Source organism: Cydia strobilella, chromosome 4 (assembly GCF_947568885.1).
Source record: "Cydia strobilella chromosome 4, ilCydStro3.1, whole genome shotgun sequence".
NCBI classification, from domain to species: domain Eukaryota; kingdom Metazoa; phylum Arthropoda; class Insecta; order Lepidoptera; family Tortricidae; genus Cydia; species Cydia strobilella.
This window is the reverse complement of record NC_086044.1, coordinates 14,559,505-14,580,834: the sequence shown is the minus strand read 5'-3', so window position 1 is coordinate 14,580,834 and position 21,330 is coordinate 14,559,505. Positions and strand designations below refer to the sequence as shown.

Sequence of the window (21,330 nt, the reverse complement as noted above, 5' to 3'; positions counted from 1 at the left end):
TGATTTACCATTTTAAACGAAAACAAAAACTTCTTTGTAGCTCTTTTGCCACTATTTAACTTCAAGTACCTAGTTATTAAGTACTCAGCGATTCGAGTGGATGGAAGTTTGTAGTTATTCAAACATTGTCTCGATGCTCGGTGACTAAATACAAAATGTTGAAGCAAATTAGAAGTAGTTAGATGCATTGTGTAGCGTCGCGAATGCCGGGCTCCGAGTAACTATTCATGTAGCGTGTTACTTTACGTACGTTGCCGGAGTTGCTGGTTTAATTAACTTGAACATATGCGCATATGTATGTGCCACTATTATTACGGAGACGGCTCAAAGGAGCTGATCCTAAAGTGAATGGAAAATAAAATGTGACACCCTGCCCTCGCAACACAGTGCGATGGGACGCGCGGAATAAAATGTGACACCCTGCCCTCGCAGCACAGTGCGATGGGACGCGCGGAATAAAATGTGACACCCTGCCCTCGCAGCACAGTGCGATGGGACGCGCGGAATAAAATGTGACACTCTGCCCTCGCAGCACAGTGCGATGCGACGCGCGGAATGAAATGTGACACCCTGCCCTCGCAGCACAGGGCGATGAGACGCGCGGAATAGGTAAAAAATTTAATAGCGACATTTTTTTGCAATAACCTATTTTTGCAATATAGGACAGGAAACTGGGTTAAAAACAAAAGTCCTAGTATCTAGTATGTATAGATTATTAATTTTTGTTGCAGAAATAAATAATCATTTTTTGTATGTCAGCTGTAATAAAGACATATAACAATAACTCAATTTAAAGGACATAATATATAAACATTCTGTAAAGTACAGAACCCTACATACGTTAACTATGTTGATGCTCATTTTTAACAATTCCATCCCACCGTACTCTGGTCGATGCTATTATCGAAGGAAAATTCTTTCTCGCCAGTCTCTCTCAGGAGTATTATTATCCTGTTCTAACTCATTTTTGAGCAATAGCTTTCTTTATATTAACTTGCTAACAAGTTTATAAGTCGTATTAATCGCGAATAAAGTGTTTAGTGTCCGTTAAGAGTTAAGTAGAACGGCTAGTATTATGCCATTATTGGGATGCCCGAGTGGCAATAAAAACACTGCTAACGTATCACACTAAAGGGGCTTTTATCCTCAGGCAGGTTTGCTTTTAGGCCGATTTTTGCCACTGTACGTTACTCGAACCAAGGTGCTTATACACTTATCGAAATTGTGACTTATATTGTACATAATACTCGATTTTTTTCATGGAAAATACCGACACAAGTAAGTTACTGCAGCCGTTAAATATAACGATGGACCCGTTACTGAATTAGCTGACTCTCTTCCGAAAATAAAAGTGATTGAAACTTTTACAATGTCATGTTTATTGTGAAGTTTAGTGTATTTTTCTCGTCAGATAACATATATAAAAAACGACTTCACAAAACTGTTTGAAATGCCATTAAAATTATAGGCCGGTCAGCACAGTTCAAAATGTATGAGAAATCTACATTAATTCTCACATAAGAGATTTTTTGAGATGTGATTACCTATGTTACAAATAATATATTTTGAAAAAAATCTCCACAAAATATGTCATTTTTTTTATAAATCCAAATTATTACTAAAATAGAAAAATAAACCAAAACATCAATCCCCACACTAGAGATTTTCTAATATGCTGATCTCAAGCATATACTCATTAAGTATTTATATTTTCTTCCAGCTTGACACAGAAACCTGCCCCCAATAACTTTCTTTATTAAATTTTTTTTTTACATTAAAATAACAACTAATGTGTACATAAAAATTACATGTTAATTAAGCTCTTTATATTTACTATATTCTACAAAAAAATCTCTAACGTAAGGAATCCGTTTAATTATTATTAACCATTTTTGTTTCGATTTTTTTTTTGTTGCTTATAGAAAATGGACACTCGACTTTTGTTTCACCTTCATAAAACTCTTACTCATGTTAGTGTAATAACAAAAACATTCTCACGTATATGTAATATTGTATGGAATACAACCATAATTATTACGACGTCCAAGCTATTTAAATTACCCACGCAGACACTAACTGACGGGTACTGATTCACTGTAGAGAACGTTTGATCGACTTCCATATCTCCGTCTCACTTCAATGTTCGCGGTAGACGATCGGTCCGCTTGAACTGCCGAGAGTTCGCGATGCGGTCAACCGTTAATTCTCCCATGACTAATTACCCAGTTTCATCGGTACGCGTAACGATTGTTTACGCATGTTTAATTTTGATTGCGCGCTTACTTAACACACCTCAGGCAAAGCTCCGATAAAACGCGCAATGCATACATTGCGGCATATATCTCACGTATGTCAGCTATGAGGCTATGACATAGCAATGACAGACAGTGGCAGTTAGTGCCAAATTAGAATACAGATTTTTCTACCAACCATAAAGTTTAGTGCAAAGAGAATTTTAAACTCCTTAGTGAAAACCTCACGGTTTGTGCGAAATTGAGCTTTAAGCTATGCTATGCTAATAAAGATGATGGTGTGATTTACGGAAATTAATAATAGATATAATTTATTTTATTGTATAATACATTCCCGTTTCATTTACACCCAATATTATATCTTTTTCCGTAATCAAAGGCATTTATAATTACTGTAACCGTCTGTGTAGTGTACCATAATATACGCGATGGTTTGTCCTCCGGGCCCAAAATCGATGATCCCCTTTGATTTTAAATGAACGTCAAAATCCAGACAGGAAATTTGATTTTGACATTTACGGCTACTGCCGTAGCAGTCGACAGCAATGTCGCGCTTCAATATTGCTGCAGTCGACTGCATTGCTGCAGAAAACGTGAAAAAGGTCATTCAATTCAATGGGTAGTAGGGTTATGAGATGAAATGACGCAATAATGAAACTTTAGTAAATTAACAATATTATATTAAATCATTATTACATACTATTTTACTCGCACTAAAAGGTTTACTACCAACATAATTCTTGGTGCCCAAATGGAATAAATAGTACATTTCGATGCTAGTGCGGAAAGTATGTCATTACTTCACGAGTACCGAGATAGGTATCTTGGCAAGACTCGGGACGAGTGAAGAATGACATTTCCGCACGTGTATCGAACGACGTTTTTTAACACAGTTGCGAAAAAATAATAAAAACAACAAGTGAGGAATAAAAACAACAAGTAAGGAATAAAAACTTTGGAAACTTAAAACGCCGCTTAGTAAGAAAAAAACGCCTCTTTTTTGACTGGCGTTTCGGCAGCTATTCCTTTAAAGTGATATTTTCCAGAATAACAATAAATGGGCTACATTGTCCATTTTTTTATTTAGTGCAAATCGCCACACTGTAATTGTAACAGGGAAAAGTGTCACAAAAAATTACATAACATTTAAATTTTTTGTAAACAACTCATTTTTTTGTATGGAAAGGTCTAATAATTATTTCAAAAATGAATTCCTCGTTCCTAAATTATACGAAAATGATATATAAGTTGTCCTAGTTGCTAAGAACAGGAAGAAATATAGCATAGATTGGACTTGGGGAGCCGACCCTTTCACCCCCCTTTTGGGGGGCGTTACGATCTCGTGGCTACCGGGCTGAATCAGTTTTATTTGCCCTAAGGAACAATCAATCGTGCCAAGCGGCATCGCCTGAGACAAAAGTGCATACTCAATGCGCTTACTTACCACTATAATTTAATAATCAAATTAATGGGCCCTGGAGGGAAATTCTCTGAAAACCTTAAGTTAGCTCATTTTACTTAAAGGAGACATTCTTTTATTTTTAAAAAGAAACTAAACTGCAATCAGTTTTTTTTTTTTTTTTTTAATTTTGCTTGTCTAAAAATATTCTTGAGTACTAAATATTCGATTTTATGGAAATTTTGTACGACAGACGAGTGTAAGACCTAATGTTTCTTGAAGAAATGTTATCATTAACATTAACTGTATCGACTAGTAGAATAAAATAGGGAGTGTTTATTGTTTGGAATTTTTAGTCGGTTCGATTCCCAGGCGAGACAAGCGAATTTCAAAAAACCTTTGAATGCAGTTTTGTTTCTTTTTAAAAATAAAATGAGCTAACTTAAGGTTTTAAGGCACTTTCCCTTCAGGGCCCATAAAAAATTTCCACACTGTATATTCAGGGCACGTCTTATTCTCAACTGTTAGACCTTAAACTAATATAACTTGATCCCAAGTTTCCTTACAATTATACGTAATCGAGGGCCAGGTTCATACTGGTTTCATGTCGCGATGCGCTCGCTGACAAATACCAAGCGGTAAGAATTGCTGACATTTGCGGCTTTTCACTCTCACAGCTCCCGCTACTAAAAGCATCGGATGACAGGATCGTTCAAAAGGGACAAACATATCGTTTGACGTTACGTTACTCTTCTCGTGAATTGTCAAAATTTAAAATTCGAAATTAGCTTTATAATTTGTCCGGGCGGCTATTCGAAGTATAACTAAGTGGACGGTCCTTACTAACCAGTAAGATTCAGATCAAGCATAATAGATAGTTGTAAGACTTCAAGGGTCTATTTATATCTGACACAGCATCCAGTATTCTAAACGTTTTGTGAATAGATATAAAAATTTGACAGCTATAGTTTTTCATATAAAGACAGACACTTAATGCATTGAACTATTGAACCTTAACGCAATGCCATAAGCCATAAGGTATACTTTCCTAATATACCTTGAGGCTAATTCGAACTTTGTTATTAAAGATGTCATTTTTTTTATTTGCGTGTGCGTTTCGCTCGTACTAGTTAAAATATGTTTTGGTGCGAGCGAGACGGTCGGGCGAATGATAACAAAATGATATATTATTGACATCTTAAATAAAGTTCGAATTGGCCTCTGTGAATGCCTGGAAATACCGCATACTTTTTAAAAATTTTATCCTGGAAATTGATTTAATTATCGAGAGAAAAATGAATATGTTATTCTTCCATAACTTGTGCAGTTACTGGCAAAAAACTAGAAATGTCCATTAATTGTGCAGAACATTATTTGCTGTTTGTTTCCAAAATCTTGCTGCTATTCTAAAAATATAGTAGTGACTCGGGAGATTTTTAAACATGATCGATACAACTACTTCATAACCACCATAGTAAACTTTTCTCTCGGTGTGGGAGTTCCTCGGTTATGAAAAACTTACAAAATAATAATTTGTTTCAATAAATCTATAATTTACATTATTGTCGAGAGATATTCTGACCGTGTAGTCGTATAAGCTTCATAACCCATTCTACGAAAAATATCTTATGTGGGAATTATTGTTTAAGTAGTATAAAAGATTTTAAAAAAAGTTTTATTTCTCAAAAACGGGAACTGATATCAAGTTGTTACTTTACAGACGGGTATTCAATATGATATAGAATTCACCCATGTAGAAAAATTTGAGTGTGCATTTAATGTAACAAACTTTATATTGACTCCACTATTATAAATTTACGACCGTAGTGCATCTCATAAAAATTAGATGCACTACGTTCCCCAAGAAGGGGTATACATATATTATAATCCCAAAGAAGTAAAATGCTTGTCGAGGAGGAGTTCCATTTTGGTTTTCATCAGCCAGCAGAAAAATAGCACTCTGTTTAAATGCAAATGCTTGACGAAAATACAAAAATAACTATATCTATGCCTATAAGATTAGAGGACTTCCCTCGATCGCTCATGAATTAAATCATCGGAACTACATTTTGACAAATGGCCTGATTCGAACTTTAAGATACATCAAAACATTTCTAAAGATACATATGGATCTGATATTTCAGTGTGTATCAAAGTGACGTTTTTGTTATGAAGAAACGTTTTTTCCAAATGGTTTAATAATGACGGAGTTCTGAGGTGACAAACATTAACATACGACCGTATTGAGAACCTTATTTTAAATTATTGAAGTCGCTTAAAAATATACCGTATTCAGCTGGAAGAGTGACAATACGGTAAATTTTCTATTGCTGCATTGCTTTGCAATGTATAAATATCATCCATTAAAAACCAAATTGCTCGAAAGGCACATAAAAAATTACTGCAATTTTGTGTGCCATAAAATAAAAGCCTAATGAGTGTATAAAGGAAGCATTTTGTTGGGCAATAAGTCTTGGCTAATTGTTTGAAAAGATAATGTTGGGTGTCGGTTTATTATCCGTCCGGCAGGCGGGCAGATCCGTTGTCGTGGCAAACCGAGCGTAGCCTCGATGGACCACCAGTATAAGTAGATCATAGAAATGGCTAAAGAAAGTCTTTATAAAAATGTGATTGATTTTTAAGAACATGAGGCGAGGTTTAGACTAGCAAGAACTTGCATGCAATTTTCATTACATTGCGGTATCTGATAAACATTTTGAATGCAGTTTACCTTAGTAGTCAGCAATGTAACGTAAATTGCATGCAAGTTCTTGCTAGTCTAAACCTCGCTTGAGACATTTGGCATTAAGGTGCAGTGAGTTCAAGTCCTTCCCCGAACACAGCTCGCTGAGCGGACGGCCGTGCGTGTCCGGGATCGCAGATATAATTAAGAACTAAAGAAATCGATGAGTCTGATAAAAAAACATTACGCGTTTTTAGAAGCACTTTTCATGTTAATAGTTTCATTTTTAATGATGCGTTTTAGACCTATGTTTATGTTTTTTTTTCTATCGCTTCGCTTCGCTTTCTATTTCGAATGGCTTCGGTCAGTTCACACAAGTTAACTATTACTAAAGATATAACTCCGTAAAATAAAGTGTAAAGAAAAAACGTGCCTCGAAAATCACGAAAATTTGATTCTCGATCAGATGGCGCCACTAGCTTTGGCCTACTCTCGTATAGAGGGCGTTGGCGGTTTCGTTTGTTATTTATAATTTTAACGCATATCAGTGAAAGAACATGGATCAAAATCATATAAAAATAATTAATGCAAATAAAAAAATCATTTATCCATATTTAAGTACATTTTAACGTATTTTTATAAATCTTCATTTTTAGTTTTAAAGTATGTCGATAGATGGCAGTGAATTTACAGTAGTTACAAAATTTACTATGACAGTACCGCTCTATCTTATTATATCCTCCATGCTATTACTACTCATTTAAGAGGGAAGAATACTACGTACTCGTCCATACAAAAAGAGAAAAAAAAATTTCCACTTAAATATTTTCCATTCTCCATGATTTTTTTGTACGTTATTGACACAATGAAAGACTAGGTTTATAGGTTTTCCTCTTTTTTTTTCAAAATTTGCTATTTAAAAAAAAATTTTTTTTAAAGCGAAACCTATAAACTAGAATACATTATGCTGAAGCGATCGACATCAAAATCTGTGATTTGTTAAGATTTAGTTATTGGAAACCGTTTTCTCCCGAAATGGAAATGTCATAAAAAAAGTACCTAGGATCGCAAAGCTATTGTTCCCTCTTAATACACAGTAAAAGTAAATTATTAGGGTTCCGCACCAAAAAGGTACAAAAGGAACCCTTATGGTGCGACTCTGTCCGTCTGTCTTTCTGTCTGTCACATTGCTAAATATCTCGAGAACTACTGAAGCTATCGATTTGAAATTTGGAATAGTTATGAACAGCGCTAACCTTAACACATTGGAAGTGTATTTTTTTTATCAATACGAAAAACGCCCAATATAAAGAGGGGGCAAAAAGTCAGTCTAGTTACTAGGTCGAGTGGGATATCATTTGAAAGAGCTCGAATTGGACACTACTAAACAATTTTTTATTTGTTTTCAATAATGAAAAAAAAATTACTTATGAAGGAAAATGTGAAAAAGAATACCCCCCCCCCCCCCCCCCCCCCTTACCTCCGAAGTTTACTAACGAAATTTTTTGAAATGTTTACGTAATAATAACATGATCATAAATATTACAGGAAAAATATAATCACACCTCTGTTAAAAACTTTTTTGTTTAATTATCAAAAAAACATTTTCTAATTTTATTCGCAATTTAAGCCCATTTACGGGTGTTTGTTTTACTTGAAATGGTCGCGAACAGGTCGCGCAAATTAGTTAGTAAATTTGGCGCAAATAAAAAATAGATGGCGCTGAACTTAATTATGCTTAGTATACTTTTTGTCAAGTCTTTCGTGATTGATTCTATTTACATGAGAAAATTGAAAGTTTGTACGGAACCCTCGGTGCGCGAGTTAAACGAACTCGCACTTGACCGGTTTTTCAATAAGAGCACACTCTTCAACTGGCTCCTGAAGCGAGTGCTCAGTTAGCAAAGGCAATATCAGTGCAGTCCGGGCCAGGCGGCGCATTACTGATGGCGCGAGGGTCTCCGGCCCGACCACACATGCTACTAATTACTCATTTAAGACTCCTTACTAAAAGTGCAGGGTTAAGATTACCATGTCCATGATCACTCGTCTTATTTGAGTAAAAGATACCTTCTATTGTATATTACGCCAGTAACGCCTTATGGCTATACAGTCATCAGCAAAAGAAGTTACGTAAAATATTTCCCTAGGACTTTAAAATAAACAGTACATATTTATTAAATTTATTTAACAATATCTAGGGGCTGATTGTACAGTCGCCATCAGATATATCGGAGCGGCCGAGGTGCTCACAAATATCTGAACACGCTCTCTAACGCCTTGACAATAAAGGCGTGTTCAGATATTAGTGAGCACCTTGGCCGCTCCGATATATCTGATGGCGACTGTACAGCAAAATATATTCATAACTTCCTCCTTTTTTTAAAGTTGTTTAAAATGAATTAGATTGGCTAGTAACGAATAAATAACAAATTTTTAATTATGTATTACGTTGCACATTTCATAAGTAGATATCTAATCAACAATACATACTTCGTAGGTTTTTGACCAAAAAATACTGTACTTCACTGTGTGAACTTACTATTTATCTGTGTACTCTGCACTAGACTTACATAGCCAGAATGGTTGAATCGGCAATATCTGTCTACATCTACTCTAACCCATCCACACTCGTCGGACAAGGTTACATGCTTAGATATTTTTGGGTCACGTAAAACGGCAACATAAGTACCGTACCATCGTTACCATTGCCTAAAGACTATTTTATTCGTACAATTGGCATTGGAAATCACTACACTTTAGTAATTTATTTCAGTAACTAACTAATACGTCGTTAACAGTAAATTGTAATTTTAATTATTATTGAATTTTATTTATTGAATTTTTAATTTGAATTGTATTGAATTGTATTGTGTTGAGTTTTAATTATTTGTTGCATTTTCTAGTCAAAAATGATGATAATTTGGTGATATGTTAGATTTATAAGGCTCATCCGGTGTGTCCTAGCCCTAAGTTAGCTCCTAGTCATTAGTTAATTTGCATGTTAATTTGTTTTGTAATAGCACTAACATTATTTTTATTAGCTATGTAAGTTACTAACACATATGGGTGTATTAGGCCTGAAATAAATGACAATTTAATTTAATTTAATTTAAATGCCTTTGTGCATACCGCCCTGGCAGCTAAGGGACATATTAGTTATTTGACAGTTTACATATTTCAAAGTTGTTTTATTTCCACGCCGTGCGTTGTAACTGTTTTTAATTCCCTCTGCATTCCGCATAAGACCGATCAACACGTCAGAATGACGAATTATGACGTAGTCATTATGTACCAATATATTTACACGTACAATATACCAATGACCCCTTTTTTGTAACAAAAAATTATGAAATATTTTTTGTCATCGAATGTAACCCTTGCAGCGCTCCCTCCGACCCTCCTCTGTTCATAAATTTTATGGCATCCTGAAAAAACTAATGTTTTCTGAAAAAATGGCATGTAGCCAAATTAAATATTCGCGACCCATTCAAGTTTGCCGAACGAGTTATGGTCAAAAAATTTCGTTTGTTTTCGTTCCACTCTTGAATATTTAGGGGTCGTAAATAAAACGATTTTTTATTGAATTTCGGTATGTTATGCTTCAATTTTAGTTTTCTAGTGTCAGCTGGCTTCGAATATTATTACGGTTATAATTGTAGAATCATGTTTATCTACACGCATATCATAAAACCTTTGATGCGTTCAAAAACCGCAAATTAGGTACAACCACCATAAAGTTTTCTGTTATAACATTTTTTTATCTATGACATTCAAATTTCGTACATCTCTGAAAACCCAAGGAATTTTATTTGATCTCAATTCTAATATAACTTTAGATGACGTTTATGCGGTTCCTGAACTCATCATATAAAGCTTACGAGTATAATACGTGTGTAGATAAAGCTGCAGTGTATGTAATTAATTAATTATACGTAATTAGGTATTATGTAGCAGTCTCATAAACTACTATTAGGTGCTTTACTGATTTGCTTTATCAATTTTTAATGTAAGCTGATGTTTGTGTTACATAATATGGCAATATTGCTTGTATTAGCTGTATTTGTAAAATCGTTGCAATGTCAGCTTTTTAGTTCTGTTTAAAAGTAGTTTGTGACATATCGAGTCAAAGTTAATAATCATAATAGATAATACTATAGATTTAGATTTATTTCTTTCGTAAAATTAAATTACAATATACATTATAACGTGTTGATTTTTAGTACACAAAAGTTTATTCTAAGACGCAATGTTTTACGAATTTTGTTTTGTATAAGGCGTGACAAGCAACGTCAATCACACTGATGATAGCGTCCATTGAAAATAATATTTAATTTTTAACACACTTGCTCAAAACGACGTTTTTATTCCACCGATTTTTGGCTCATAATCCTAGGGGAGCCTTCTTTAATTGGTCGGACTGGCGGGCACCGGCACGCCCGACCGCCTGAGCGGTGCGCGGCCCGGCCGGCCCGCTCGGCTCGCCGCCCGCGGCCGGGGCGAAGGGCGGCCGGCAGTATGACAGATGCAACACACAATACTAACTGTTTTAACTATTAAAATTTGATTAATATGAAAGTTTCTTTTTTTTCTCGCAAGTGTGTTGAAAAACGTCGTATGAAACGCGTGTGCATTGGTCATTACACACATCGGCTTTCTTATTGCGCGCTCGCTTACAGCTCGCGCGCACAATATCGCCTCGTGTGTAATGACCAACTTAGCACACTTGTATCATAATGTACTATTGTAGGAAAAAACCGGACAAGTGCGAGTCGGACTCGCCCATCGAGGGTTCCGTACTTTTTAGTATTTGTTGTTATAGCGGCAACCGAAATACATCATCTTTGAAAATTTCAACAGTCTAGCTTTCACGTTTCATGAGATACACAGCCTGGTGACAGACAGACGGACAGACAGACAGTGGAGTCTTAGTAATAGGGTCCCGGATCTACTGTAAAGGGATACGCCTATCATGGAGGATGTGGAAGGGAAATAAAGATGGATTGTCAGCACTGCCTTGTGTTTTATTCTTTTTTTTTTCACAAGTTAGCTAAGTAACAATTATCGTCTATACTGAATGACTGCCTCTTCAGGACTGGCGATCCGCACACCCGTTCCATTTGACAGGGAGATCGGATTCTAAATTTAAATGCGTGTCTGTCGCCAGTCATTGATCAAAAAGGCTGTAAAGGTTGCAAACCTTTACATTACCCTTTGGGTACGGAACCCTAAAAATGCATATCTATATACTTCATAATTTTTAAGTTTTTGAACCAACGTTTTATCGTTTGAGGAGTACAATCTATTAGAGTTTTGAATGATTCACGGTTAGTGTCACTAGACTTATATTGACCGGGATATAGACCGTGATTACCTTTTGTATTATTTATGAGCTACCGATATTACAAAAGAGGAGAGGAGAGAGGGAGGTATTAATAATACAAAAGGTAATCACGGTCTATATCCCGGTCAATATAAGTCTAGAGTACAATCTATGTTTTAATAATTTGCTCGTGTTACAGGAAACACCCGGTATATGAATTTACAGTACATATGGTGCTACTTTCTCGCACTAGTGCGTTAAAGAGCACTTTTCGTGCATATGTCGAAAGTTTAAAGGGCCATATGTACTGTAAAACGTTGTATGATACACGTGCGAATAGGTAATTCGAAACGAGTGGCGATAAATTAAAACACGACCGCAGGGAGTGTTTTAAATCGACACGAGTTCCTCTTTTCCGCACTTGTATCGTAAATAACTATTTCAACACACTTGCTCAAAACGATGTTTTTATTCCACCGATTTTTGGCTCATAATCCCAGATATTAAACACGCGTGCTCTTTCAGTGTATTTATTCCACTCGTGCTTTTTCATTATATTATCCGACTGAGTTAGGAAGCTAACTGATTGCTAATAATATGCATGGAAAGGGAGCCTTCTTTAATTGGTCGGACTGGCGGGCACGGGCGCGCCCGACGCGACGGCCTGCGCAGTGCGCGGCCCGGCCGGCCCGCCCGCCGCGCCGCCCGCGTCCGGGGCGAGCGAGGGCCGGCCGGCAGTACGAGAATGACAGATGAAACACACAATACTAACTGTTTTAACTATTAAAATTTGATTAATATGAAAGTTTCTTTTTTTTCTCGCAAGTGTGTTGAAAAACGTCGTATGAAACGCGTGTGCATTGGTCATTACACACATCGGCTTTCTTATTGCGCGCTCGCTTACAGCTCGCGCGCACAATATCGCCTCATGTCAACTTAGCACACTTGTATCATAATGTACTATTATATTATGATCGTCAACTATTTAATATACCCAAAGACAATAGATAGTATAGAGGGTTATTGTCATAGTAAATTTTGTAGTCACAGTAAATTTACTGCCATCTATCGACACACGATTAAAACTAAAACTGAAAATGTATAAAAATATCAAAAAAATATATATATATAAATGAAAAAGAAGTGTACAGGTTTTTAAAGGGTCGGCAACGCGCATGTAATAACTCTGGTGTTGCAGGCGTCCATAGGCGACGGTGACTACTTACCATCAGGCGGGCCGTATGTTTGTTTGCCACCGACGTGGTATTAAAAAGAAAATATCTATAATATAATATTTAAAAGAAACATCATTGTCATGGGTGATTTTAACACCGATTTGCTAAAAGACAATCCCAGGTCACGCAAATTGAAATTAGTCGCAGATTCTACTGATTTGACTGTTCTACCGCTGCAACCTACTCATCACAATATCGACACGACAGACTCCTGGTTAGATCTGACTTTTACTGCTTCCGTTAATCATGTGGGTACCGTGGGTCAATATCCTGCACCGGGGTATTTCACATCACGATTTAATTTTTCTTAGTTATCGTATCCGATCGCTTAAAGCTAAATCTATGTCAATACAGATGCGTTGTTTTGCGAGTCTTGATATAGAAGCGTTACGACAGGACGCGAATGGTCAGGATTGGTCGTCGATTTTGTCAACTCCGTCAGTAGACGAGGCGGTATCCTCACTTAAGGTGGTTCGATTTTCATACAAAATTCAATCTGCTTTAATTAAGGCACTACACACTATTACTACACAAATATTTGCTCATTTATCTACTTTCGAATATTCGTTTGCGCTAAATTAATAGAAAAACTTTGTTTCATACAGAAATCATACATAAATCAACGTAATTTTTTCATCAATTTTACGTATGTGTGTGTCACAAATGTCGTGTACAAATACGTTGCGTGCGGCGTTGCCACTCTATGACGTTGGCGACGTTGCCTGGCCGACCTGGCAGGATTTGCAGTGCCGTCATGTTTAGTGCATTTTTATTTGACAGTGTTGACACTGACACATAGGGTCATGTTTATTGTGACATCAATTTGTTTGTATAAACTGAAAATGATAGCAACGTCTAAATCAAGTTACAAAAATCATCGGTGTTCTGGTCCGCGAAAATCCAGAAAAATTCAGACTCAATTGAAGCGGAATTCATGATGGTGAAGTTTCGTAAGGTAGGTACAGTTTCATTCCTTCATTGTACATTGTAATTTTCTCGTGCCGATCTTTTTAGAAAATAATTCTCACTTCTTCCGTAATGGTAGATATAAGCAGTGAACAATACCTATATAATGTAATTATTACTGTTTTGGTTGCCGAATAGTCAATGTGTCACTAACTCTAGGTTTTTTTAGGTATTGTGCAAAATGAAGAGGCATTCTTGGAAATAAAATGTTTTCCTTCATTAGCCAGAAAAAATCAGGACATCCTCACTGCAATAAAGTAAAATAAAACATTTCCTGGAGATGAAAATTATGGTATTTTGTCTATGAATGAAAAACACAATTATTACTAGGTAAGTAAATGATAACTTTATTAGAATCCATATTGTTGCATCATCTTTCTTCCTATAACATTAGAGATTTTGTGCTATCATGATATTGTTTTTCTTTCAGGTACAGGGACAACTACGGATAACAAATATGAAAAAATGTTATTTCATTTGTTGTGTGAATCCATCTACACCAACAAGACATCCACTGCTGGACATAGGCCTCCCCAGGGATCTCCACAACGACTGGTCTTGCAAGACCGGCCAAAATATCGAGAAATAAATAATATAAATCCTGTTGTTACCTACCAATTTATATCTTTTCTCAATGTCTGTATCTTTTTTTTCATGTAGTGTGCACAATAAAGCATTTTATTATTATTATTATTATAAATAAACATGATAAATATCCCGTTTTCTATAATAGTTATAATTAGAAGGCCATGCAATGTTGTTACTCACTGTACCTACTTGAATCCAAAAAAAAAATATATAAAAAAAGTTTTAATTTTATTTTACAATTACTACTTCTTAGATATCACGGGCTTATGCATCCCGGTCTTTTGATAGGCTTGCGTGGGGATATAAATCCAACACGTAGAGGCCCCTTGGAGAGCTTTAATGTCATGTAGAACGCCTGCTGGAACCCGTTCACAGGCGCAACAATAGACACCCATGAACCGGTCGCAGCAGGCATTGGGACTATTGTAGAAAAAGTGAACAGTATACCGGTCTATGGATTGAAGTTTGGGTGGACAATGAGACTGGGCTATTGTAAAGAAGTCCGGACACCTGCCATAACAATGTTAAAACACGTTATCGAGGCAGGTGGTGACTTGCCGCTGACTAGATGGGCCCCTGAAACTGCCGTCGTGAAGACGACCAGGAGCAACACCGGTGTGAGCGGCTCAGGGGTGTCGAGAGGTGTGCGCCGCTTTCTACCCAGTGACTGTTAACAGCCACTGTGCCAACTCGCGTCTTATGCATCTTTCACTTCCACCCCTGGAGCATATAGCTCTTACGACTTCCCTCTGGACGGCCAATGAAGGCAAGCCAGAGCTGAGAGTCCTGCGGGTCCCCTTGGGGTCCACTCCGACCGACGAAGACACGCCGGAGACGGAGACCCTGACCGACTCTCTGGAGCACTCGGGTCCGTGGGGTCGTCACTTCCCAACAGCTCGCCACAAGCTGCCCTGCGGGTCAATTACTACTTTATTATTAGTACATTACGATACAAGTGCGAAAAGTAGGAAATTGGCAACGAGTGGCGATAAATTGAAACACGACCGAAGGAAGTGTTTTAATCGACACGAGTTGCGAATTACCTTTTCGCACGTGTATTGTACAACGTTTTACAGTACATAATTATGGCCCTTTACATTTTCGACATATGCACGTATTGTACTAATTACCGCACTAGGGCGGTAACGTATATGTAGCACCATATGTACTAAAAAGTATTTTACAGTACATATGGTGCAACTTTCTCGCCCTAGTGTGTAAAGAGCACTTTTCATGCATATGTCGAAAGTTTAAAGGGCCATATGTACTGTAAAACGTTGTACGATACACGTGCGAATAGGTAATTCGCAACTCGTGTCGATTTAAAACACTCTGCGGTCGTGTTTTAATCTGTCGCCACTCGTTTCGAATTTTCTCTTTTCCGCACTTGTATCGTAAATAACTATTTCAAACTGCAAGGGTACGATGATAGATCTCAATTCAATATAATTTTGCAACATTTGGCATTAATAGGTTATAAATTGTATGGAGATGAAATCTATCATCGTACCCTTCTAGTTTGAAAAATACTATAGAGGCTGGGCAGTAAGGGATTGCTTTACTTGTAGAACTATATTTAGCGCTTTAAAAAAAACTGATACCTGACACTTACAAACCTGGACTTCCTTGGGCTAGTGCTACTAAGAATCGTCAGTATTCTCCATCCTTTCTGAGTTGGAAGAACCCAAAAGGTGAGATTTGTGAAAGTCAGGTTTTCAATATATGTGGCGTTTTCAACCAAACGGGTACCTACTTATTGTTGTCATATTTCCATAAAGCTTCAAAATGAAATCAACCTAATCGACAACCGACAATGTGCTACCTTTTAGTTCAAAACGTCACATATTTTTATAAAACGTTATAAACTAATTTATTAATAATACTGAATATCTGGGAGAAAAAGAAAACATAAGTAAAAACTCAAAAATGCTCGTTTTCCCAGAGATAAGACCTAGCTAGATCGAACCCCTTACAGCAAATTTCATAGAAATCGTTAGAGCCGTTTCCGATATCACTGAAATATATTTCGGTTATATCGGAATCGGACAATAATTCGAAGAATAAAAGGTATAAGAAACATAAGATAACACAAAAAGGACAAAAAAAAGTACCCCTGACGTAGTACCAGTCTCGAACCCGAATCCTCTTGCACGTATTTCCACGAACATACCGCAACGCCATTGCAGCATACTTATACTGCATGAAATTGTCTACTACAAGCATCACGGAACGGACTGTTTGCATGTGTGAGTAATAGTAGGAAATAGCATGACAGAAACACTCTGTCGACTTTAAAAGTGTTTTTTGCACTAATGAAGTATTCAATGTTTATTATAATAGTTCAATATTTATGTAAAGAGTGCGCTAAACATACTTTTAAGTATACAGATACCAACACTATTCCACAAAAAAATAAAACCTTAAAATTTGCAAAAGTGACGCCATCTAGCGGGGTTTAAGCTTTGGGTAACCTAGTCGAACCACCTTAATGCGGTAGTTTTAAAACTTTATGACAAGCACGCGCCTATTAGGAATGTTAAGTTAAAGCGCCCGCCCGCGCCATGGATAACTAGCGCTGTTAGGATGGCTATGACCAGGCGGGATCGAGCTTTTCGTAAATTTAAACGTGAGCGATGTGAGGAGAACTGGACGTCGTTTAAAACTGCGAGGATCCGCTGTAATCAAATGGTGAGAGCTTCCAAGCGTAAACACGTATTTGATAATATTGCCTCTTCATCTCCGGCTAATACCTAGAAATTTCTAAAAACGTTGGGAATTGGGAATTCTTGCAACAAACCAAATTCTCTATCGTCTGTCTCGTTGGATGATCTCAATTCCCACTTCGCTAAGTCTTCTTCTTTGGACCACACAACTAAAACTCAAAGCATTTCTTGCATTAATGCCCTGCCCTGTCCTTCCAAATTTCAATTTGCTTTTTCTCCTGCCACTGATGACGAGGTTAGTAAGGTAATCATGTCAATCAGATCAAACGTGGTTGGTAATGACAGAATTAGCAGTGATGATTGTCCACATCTTGGAATGCATCTTACTTGTTGTCACGCATATTGTCAACTTGTCCATGCGTTCTGGTGTCTTTCCAGGTTTGTGGCGAAATGCTTACGTCATCCCACTACCGAAAGTCTCTCCTACCGTACCGTACCGTAATCCTACCGCAAAGATTTTCGCCCTATCTCCATACTGCCATTTCTGTCAAATGTCTTAGAAGCGATTGTGCATAAGAAACTGTCTGCACACATCTTCAATAACAGTCTTCTCTCACCAGTACAGTCAGGTTTTCGTTGTGGCCATAGCACGACTACTGCATTACTGAAAGTTACTGAGGATGTGAGGCAGGGCATGGAGTCTTCGCAATTAACTGTGCTTGTTCTAGTGGACTTTTCGAACGCATTTAATGCCGTCATCCACGAGCTCTTACTTACCACCTTGAAATATCTGAATATCTCGTCATCAGTGGCTGATTGGTTCGCTTCTTACCTGCAAGGTCGCCAACAGGCTATTCGAGCTGATGGTACCATCTCCGAATGGTGTGAGCTTTCTTCCGGCGTTCCTCGGGGCGGTATTCTGTCTCCTCTTTTGTTCTCTGTATTTATAAACTTAATCACTGATCGAATTAAATGCTCACACCAAAATAAATGATGACCTGGAAAGCATATCTGCGTGGTCTCGCAATTTTGGGATCTCTGTATGTATGTATGTATGTATGTATGCATGTTTGTATATATGTAGGTATATATTGCTATTATTCTTATAAGTGTAAGTGTATAAATAAAATATGTATTTAATATTGCCTTCGGTTACCGCGATAGTTACTCATGAAATAAAACTATGAAAACGGATTATATCGCGTATATTGAATTTATAAAATAAAATATGTATTGTTTAGAATAATTTGATTTGTGTTTCATATTTCCTCTCGCTTAAAATCCTGCACTAACTACACGTTTCTGTTTGACCCAATGGTTGACTGGTAGAGAATGCCTTAAGGCATTAAGTCCGCCATTTGTACAATTTTATATCGTGCAATAAAGTTTAAATAAATAAATAAACAAAATAAAATGTTTTTTTTAGAACGCCATATGACTTAAACGGTGTCGCCAACGCCATCTACCCGAGTATAGGCCAAAAGTGTGGCGCCATCTATTCGAGTATAACTTTTTCTTCGAATTTAAACTATCGTGAGACATAACTTAGCTTTTTTTTCTTGATATTACGATGCCTATTTTCCTTAGACTTTACTTATCTTATACGGAGTTACATATATCTTTGATAAACCTATACAATTATGTCAATAGATAGTGTCAATACAAATAAAAAACCGGACAAGTGCGAGTCGAACTCGCCCACCTAGGGTTCCGTACTTTTTTGTATTTGTTGTTATAGCGACAACAGAAATACATCTGTAAAAATTTCAACTGATAGCTAATATGAGATACAGCCTGGTGATAGACAGACGGACAGACAGACAGACGGACAGTGGGGTCTTAGTAATAGGGTCCCGTTTTTACCATTTGGGTACGGAACCCTAAAAATCATCAAATATCACTAATTAAATACATTCTTTACAACGTCAAATACTATCTTAATTACGAAAAAATGCCAATACGGCAAAAGGCAATATAAAAGTTTTTATCAAAAAATACAAATTGTAGTGCATCTATAGATAAAAAAAAACCGGTCAAGTGCGAGTTCGTTTAACTCTCGCACCGAGGGTTCCATACAAACTTTCAATTTTCTCATGTAAATAGAATCACGAAAGACTTTTGACCAGAAGTGTAATTGTGTACAGCGCCATCTACCGGCAAATTGGGTAACTAATTTGCGCGACCTGTATGTATTGTATGTTGGTTTTTCAGGGATAATTATCATGTGAACCGATTTCAACAATTTTTGTTTTATTTGAAAGAAGGCGTTTTTAGTGTAATCTCATAGACATTACAAGTATAACATACACCCGCAAATGGGCTTAAATTGCAAATTAAATTAGAAAAGGTTTTATGATAATTAAAAAAAAGTTTTCATTATAGAGGTGTGGTTATATATTTCCTGTAATATTTATAATAACGTTATTATTATGTAAAAAAATTATAATTTTTCGTTGGTAAACTTCGGAGATAAGCAATAAACACATTTTCCTTCATAAAACAAATAAAAAATTGTTTTGTTATGTTCAATTCGAGCTCTTTCAAATGATATCCCACTCGACCTAGTAACTAGACTTTGAAATTTTGCCCCCTCTTTATATTGGGCATTTTTCATAATTAATAAAAAAAAAAAAAAAAATTACACTTCCAATGTGTTTGGGTTAGCGTTGTTCATAACTATTCCAAATTTCGATCGAATCGATAGCTTCAGTAGTTCTCGAGATATTTAGCAATGTGACAGATAGACAGACGGACAGTCGCACCATAACCTTTTGTACCTTTTTGGTACGGAACCCTAAAAACGTATTATAATTAAAACGATGTATGTAATAAATTCAAGAGTAAGTAGGTATGTTAAAGAAATGGTCACGGGACAAAATCTTCATTAGAAAAATAGGTACTGTAATCCGAAACATGAAAATCGTTACGTTTTCATACAACATTTAATATAAACCCACAATAAACCCAACGCTAAGAAGCTTCACAGCGACATCTATCGCTACCAATCGGGATGACGTGGTTAATCCCGCACCTCACCGCAACATTCACAACATGCGGGACGTTCCTGGGACAGTTGTAGCTCTGGGTCACTGGGGGGCGCTGACAAGTGGCGCGGGCGCTTACTACGCACGACACCCAATGTTGTACTTTCGGCCAAAAGTTGTTGTTAAATAATTACATATTTATTATTTACCATGCAATAATTCGGTTTATTTTGAAATTGTTTTTACATTAAATTACGTATAACGTCTCGAAATCAATATAGCACATAATTTCAATTATTTATTTTATTTATTATTTTTAACTTTTTAATTATGTTTATTTAAAACCTTAAACCTAATCCTCTTTAGCTTTCTTTTTCTTTAACCGTTTGCTCTTCTCCACGTTGGTCTGCAAGTAATGGGCCTCCTTCTTCGCTTGAGAGATCTCAGCCCGCAGTCTCTGCTTCATGGCAGCCTTCTCATAAGCCAGCCTCTCGCTCAAGTGAATCCATTTGAACCTTGGTATGTATTTGATGTTCCAAATCATGTCATAGTAGCGGGACTTTTTTCTTGTGCCGATTTTAGTGTTGTTCAGTCTAAGAGCTACTTCTTTTGCTACTTTCTTCTTCTGGAACTCTACCCAGCCCTCAGTAAATTGGTTTGGTACGCGCTTGCGCTTTTCTCCAGGTTTAGCACTGGATTGAAGATAAATTCTTCCAACTTCACCGAACTGGCTAAATGTTCCTCTTATTTTAGCAACATTCATGTAAGGAGGGATAGTAGATAAGAATATTATTCCACGTTTCCTAGTTTTCTTCTTGTTAATCAACTTTCCAGACTTAGAAACAGAGTTGTTCTCTACGCTGTCTTGAGTAGTCGATTCGGCATCAGAACCGTTTTCCGGGACGCGATCCATTTCTACATCTGGCATTATCAAACACAATAAATAAGTCTACTTATTCGTAATTAACATCGGGGCTACGATTTTTCGCAAAATTGCATTTAAAGTAATTCGCAGTGCATCTGCAATTCTGCATTGAATGTACACACCAAAGAGTATATAACCACTACGATATTATTATCAAATGTTAAAAATTACAATTTAACAAAGCTCCACAAAACTGTAATTAGTTTGACTGTGGAGTCAAGTATCAATCTCTTTTTACACCAAGTTCTATAATTAGGTATATTAAGTAACATATAACACAATTTCGAGTTACTTAATATAATAGTTACATGA

At 36.6% G+C, this 21,330-nt stretch overlaps 2 protein-coding genes across 2 annotated transcripts in view; one reads left to right on the top strand and one right to left on the bottom strand.

Moving 5' to 3' along the window:
• LOC134741104 (E3 ubiquitin-protein ligase mib1) overlaps nt 1-21,330 on the top strand; it is a 364,534-nt gene that overhangs the window by 302,492 nt on the left and 40,712 nt on the right. The window lies entirely within an intron of this gene.
• On the bottom strand, nt 20,428-21,155 carry LOC134741165 (uncharacterized). Its single transcript, XM_063673936.1, has one exon. The coding sequence runs from the start codon at nt 21,019-21,021 to the stop codon at nt 20,446-20,448; it is 576 nt and encodes a 191-aa protein (XP_063530006.1). The 5' UTR covers nt 21,022-21,155; the 3' UTR covers nt 20,428-20,445.

Bases quoted from the DNA above. Each gene is read 5' to 3' on its own strand.
- LOC134741165 (XM_063673936.1), bottom strand. From the start codon at position 21,021: ATGCCAGATGTAGAAATGGATCGCGTCCCGGAAAACGGTTCTGATGCC.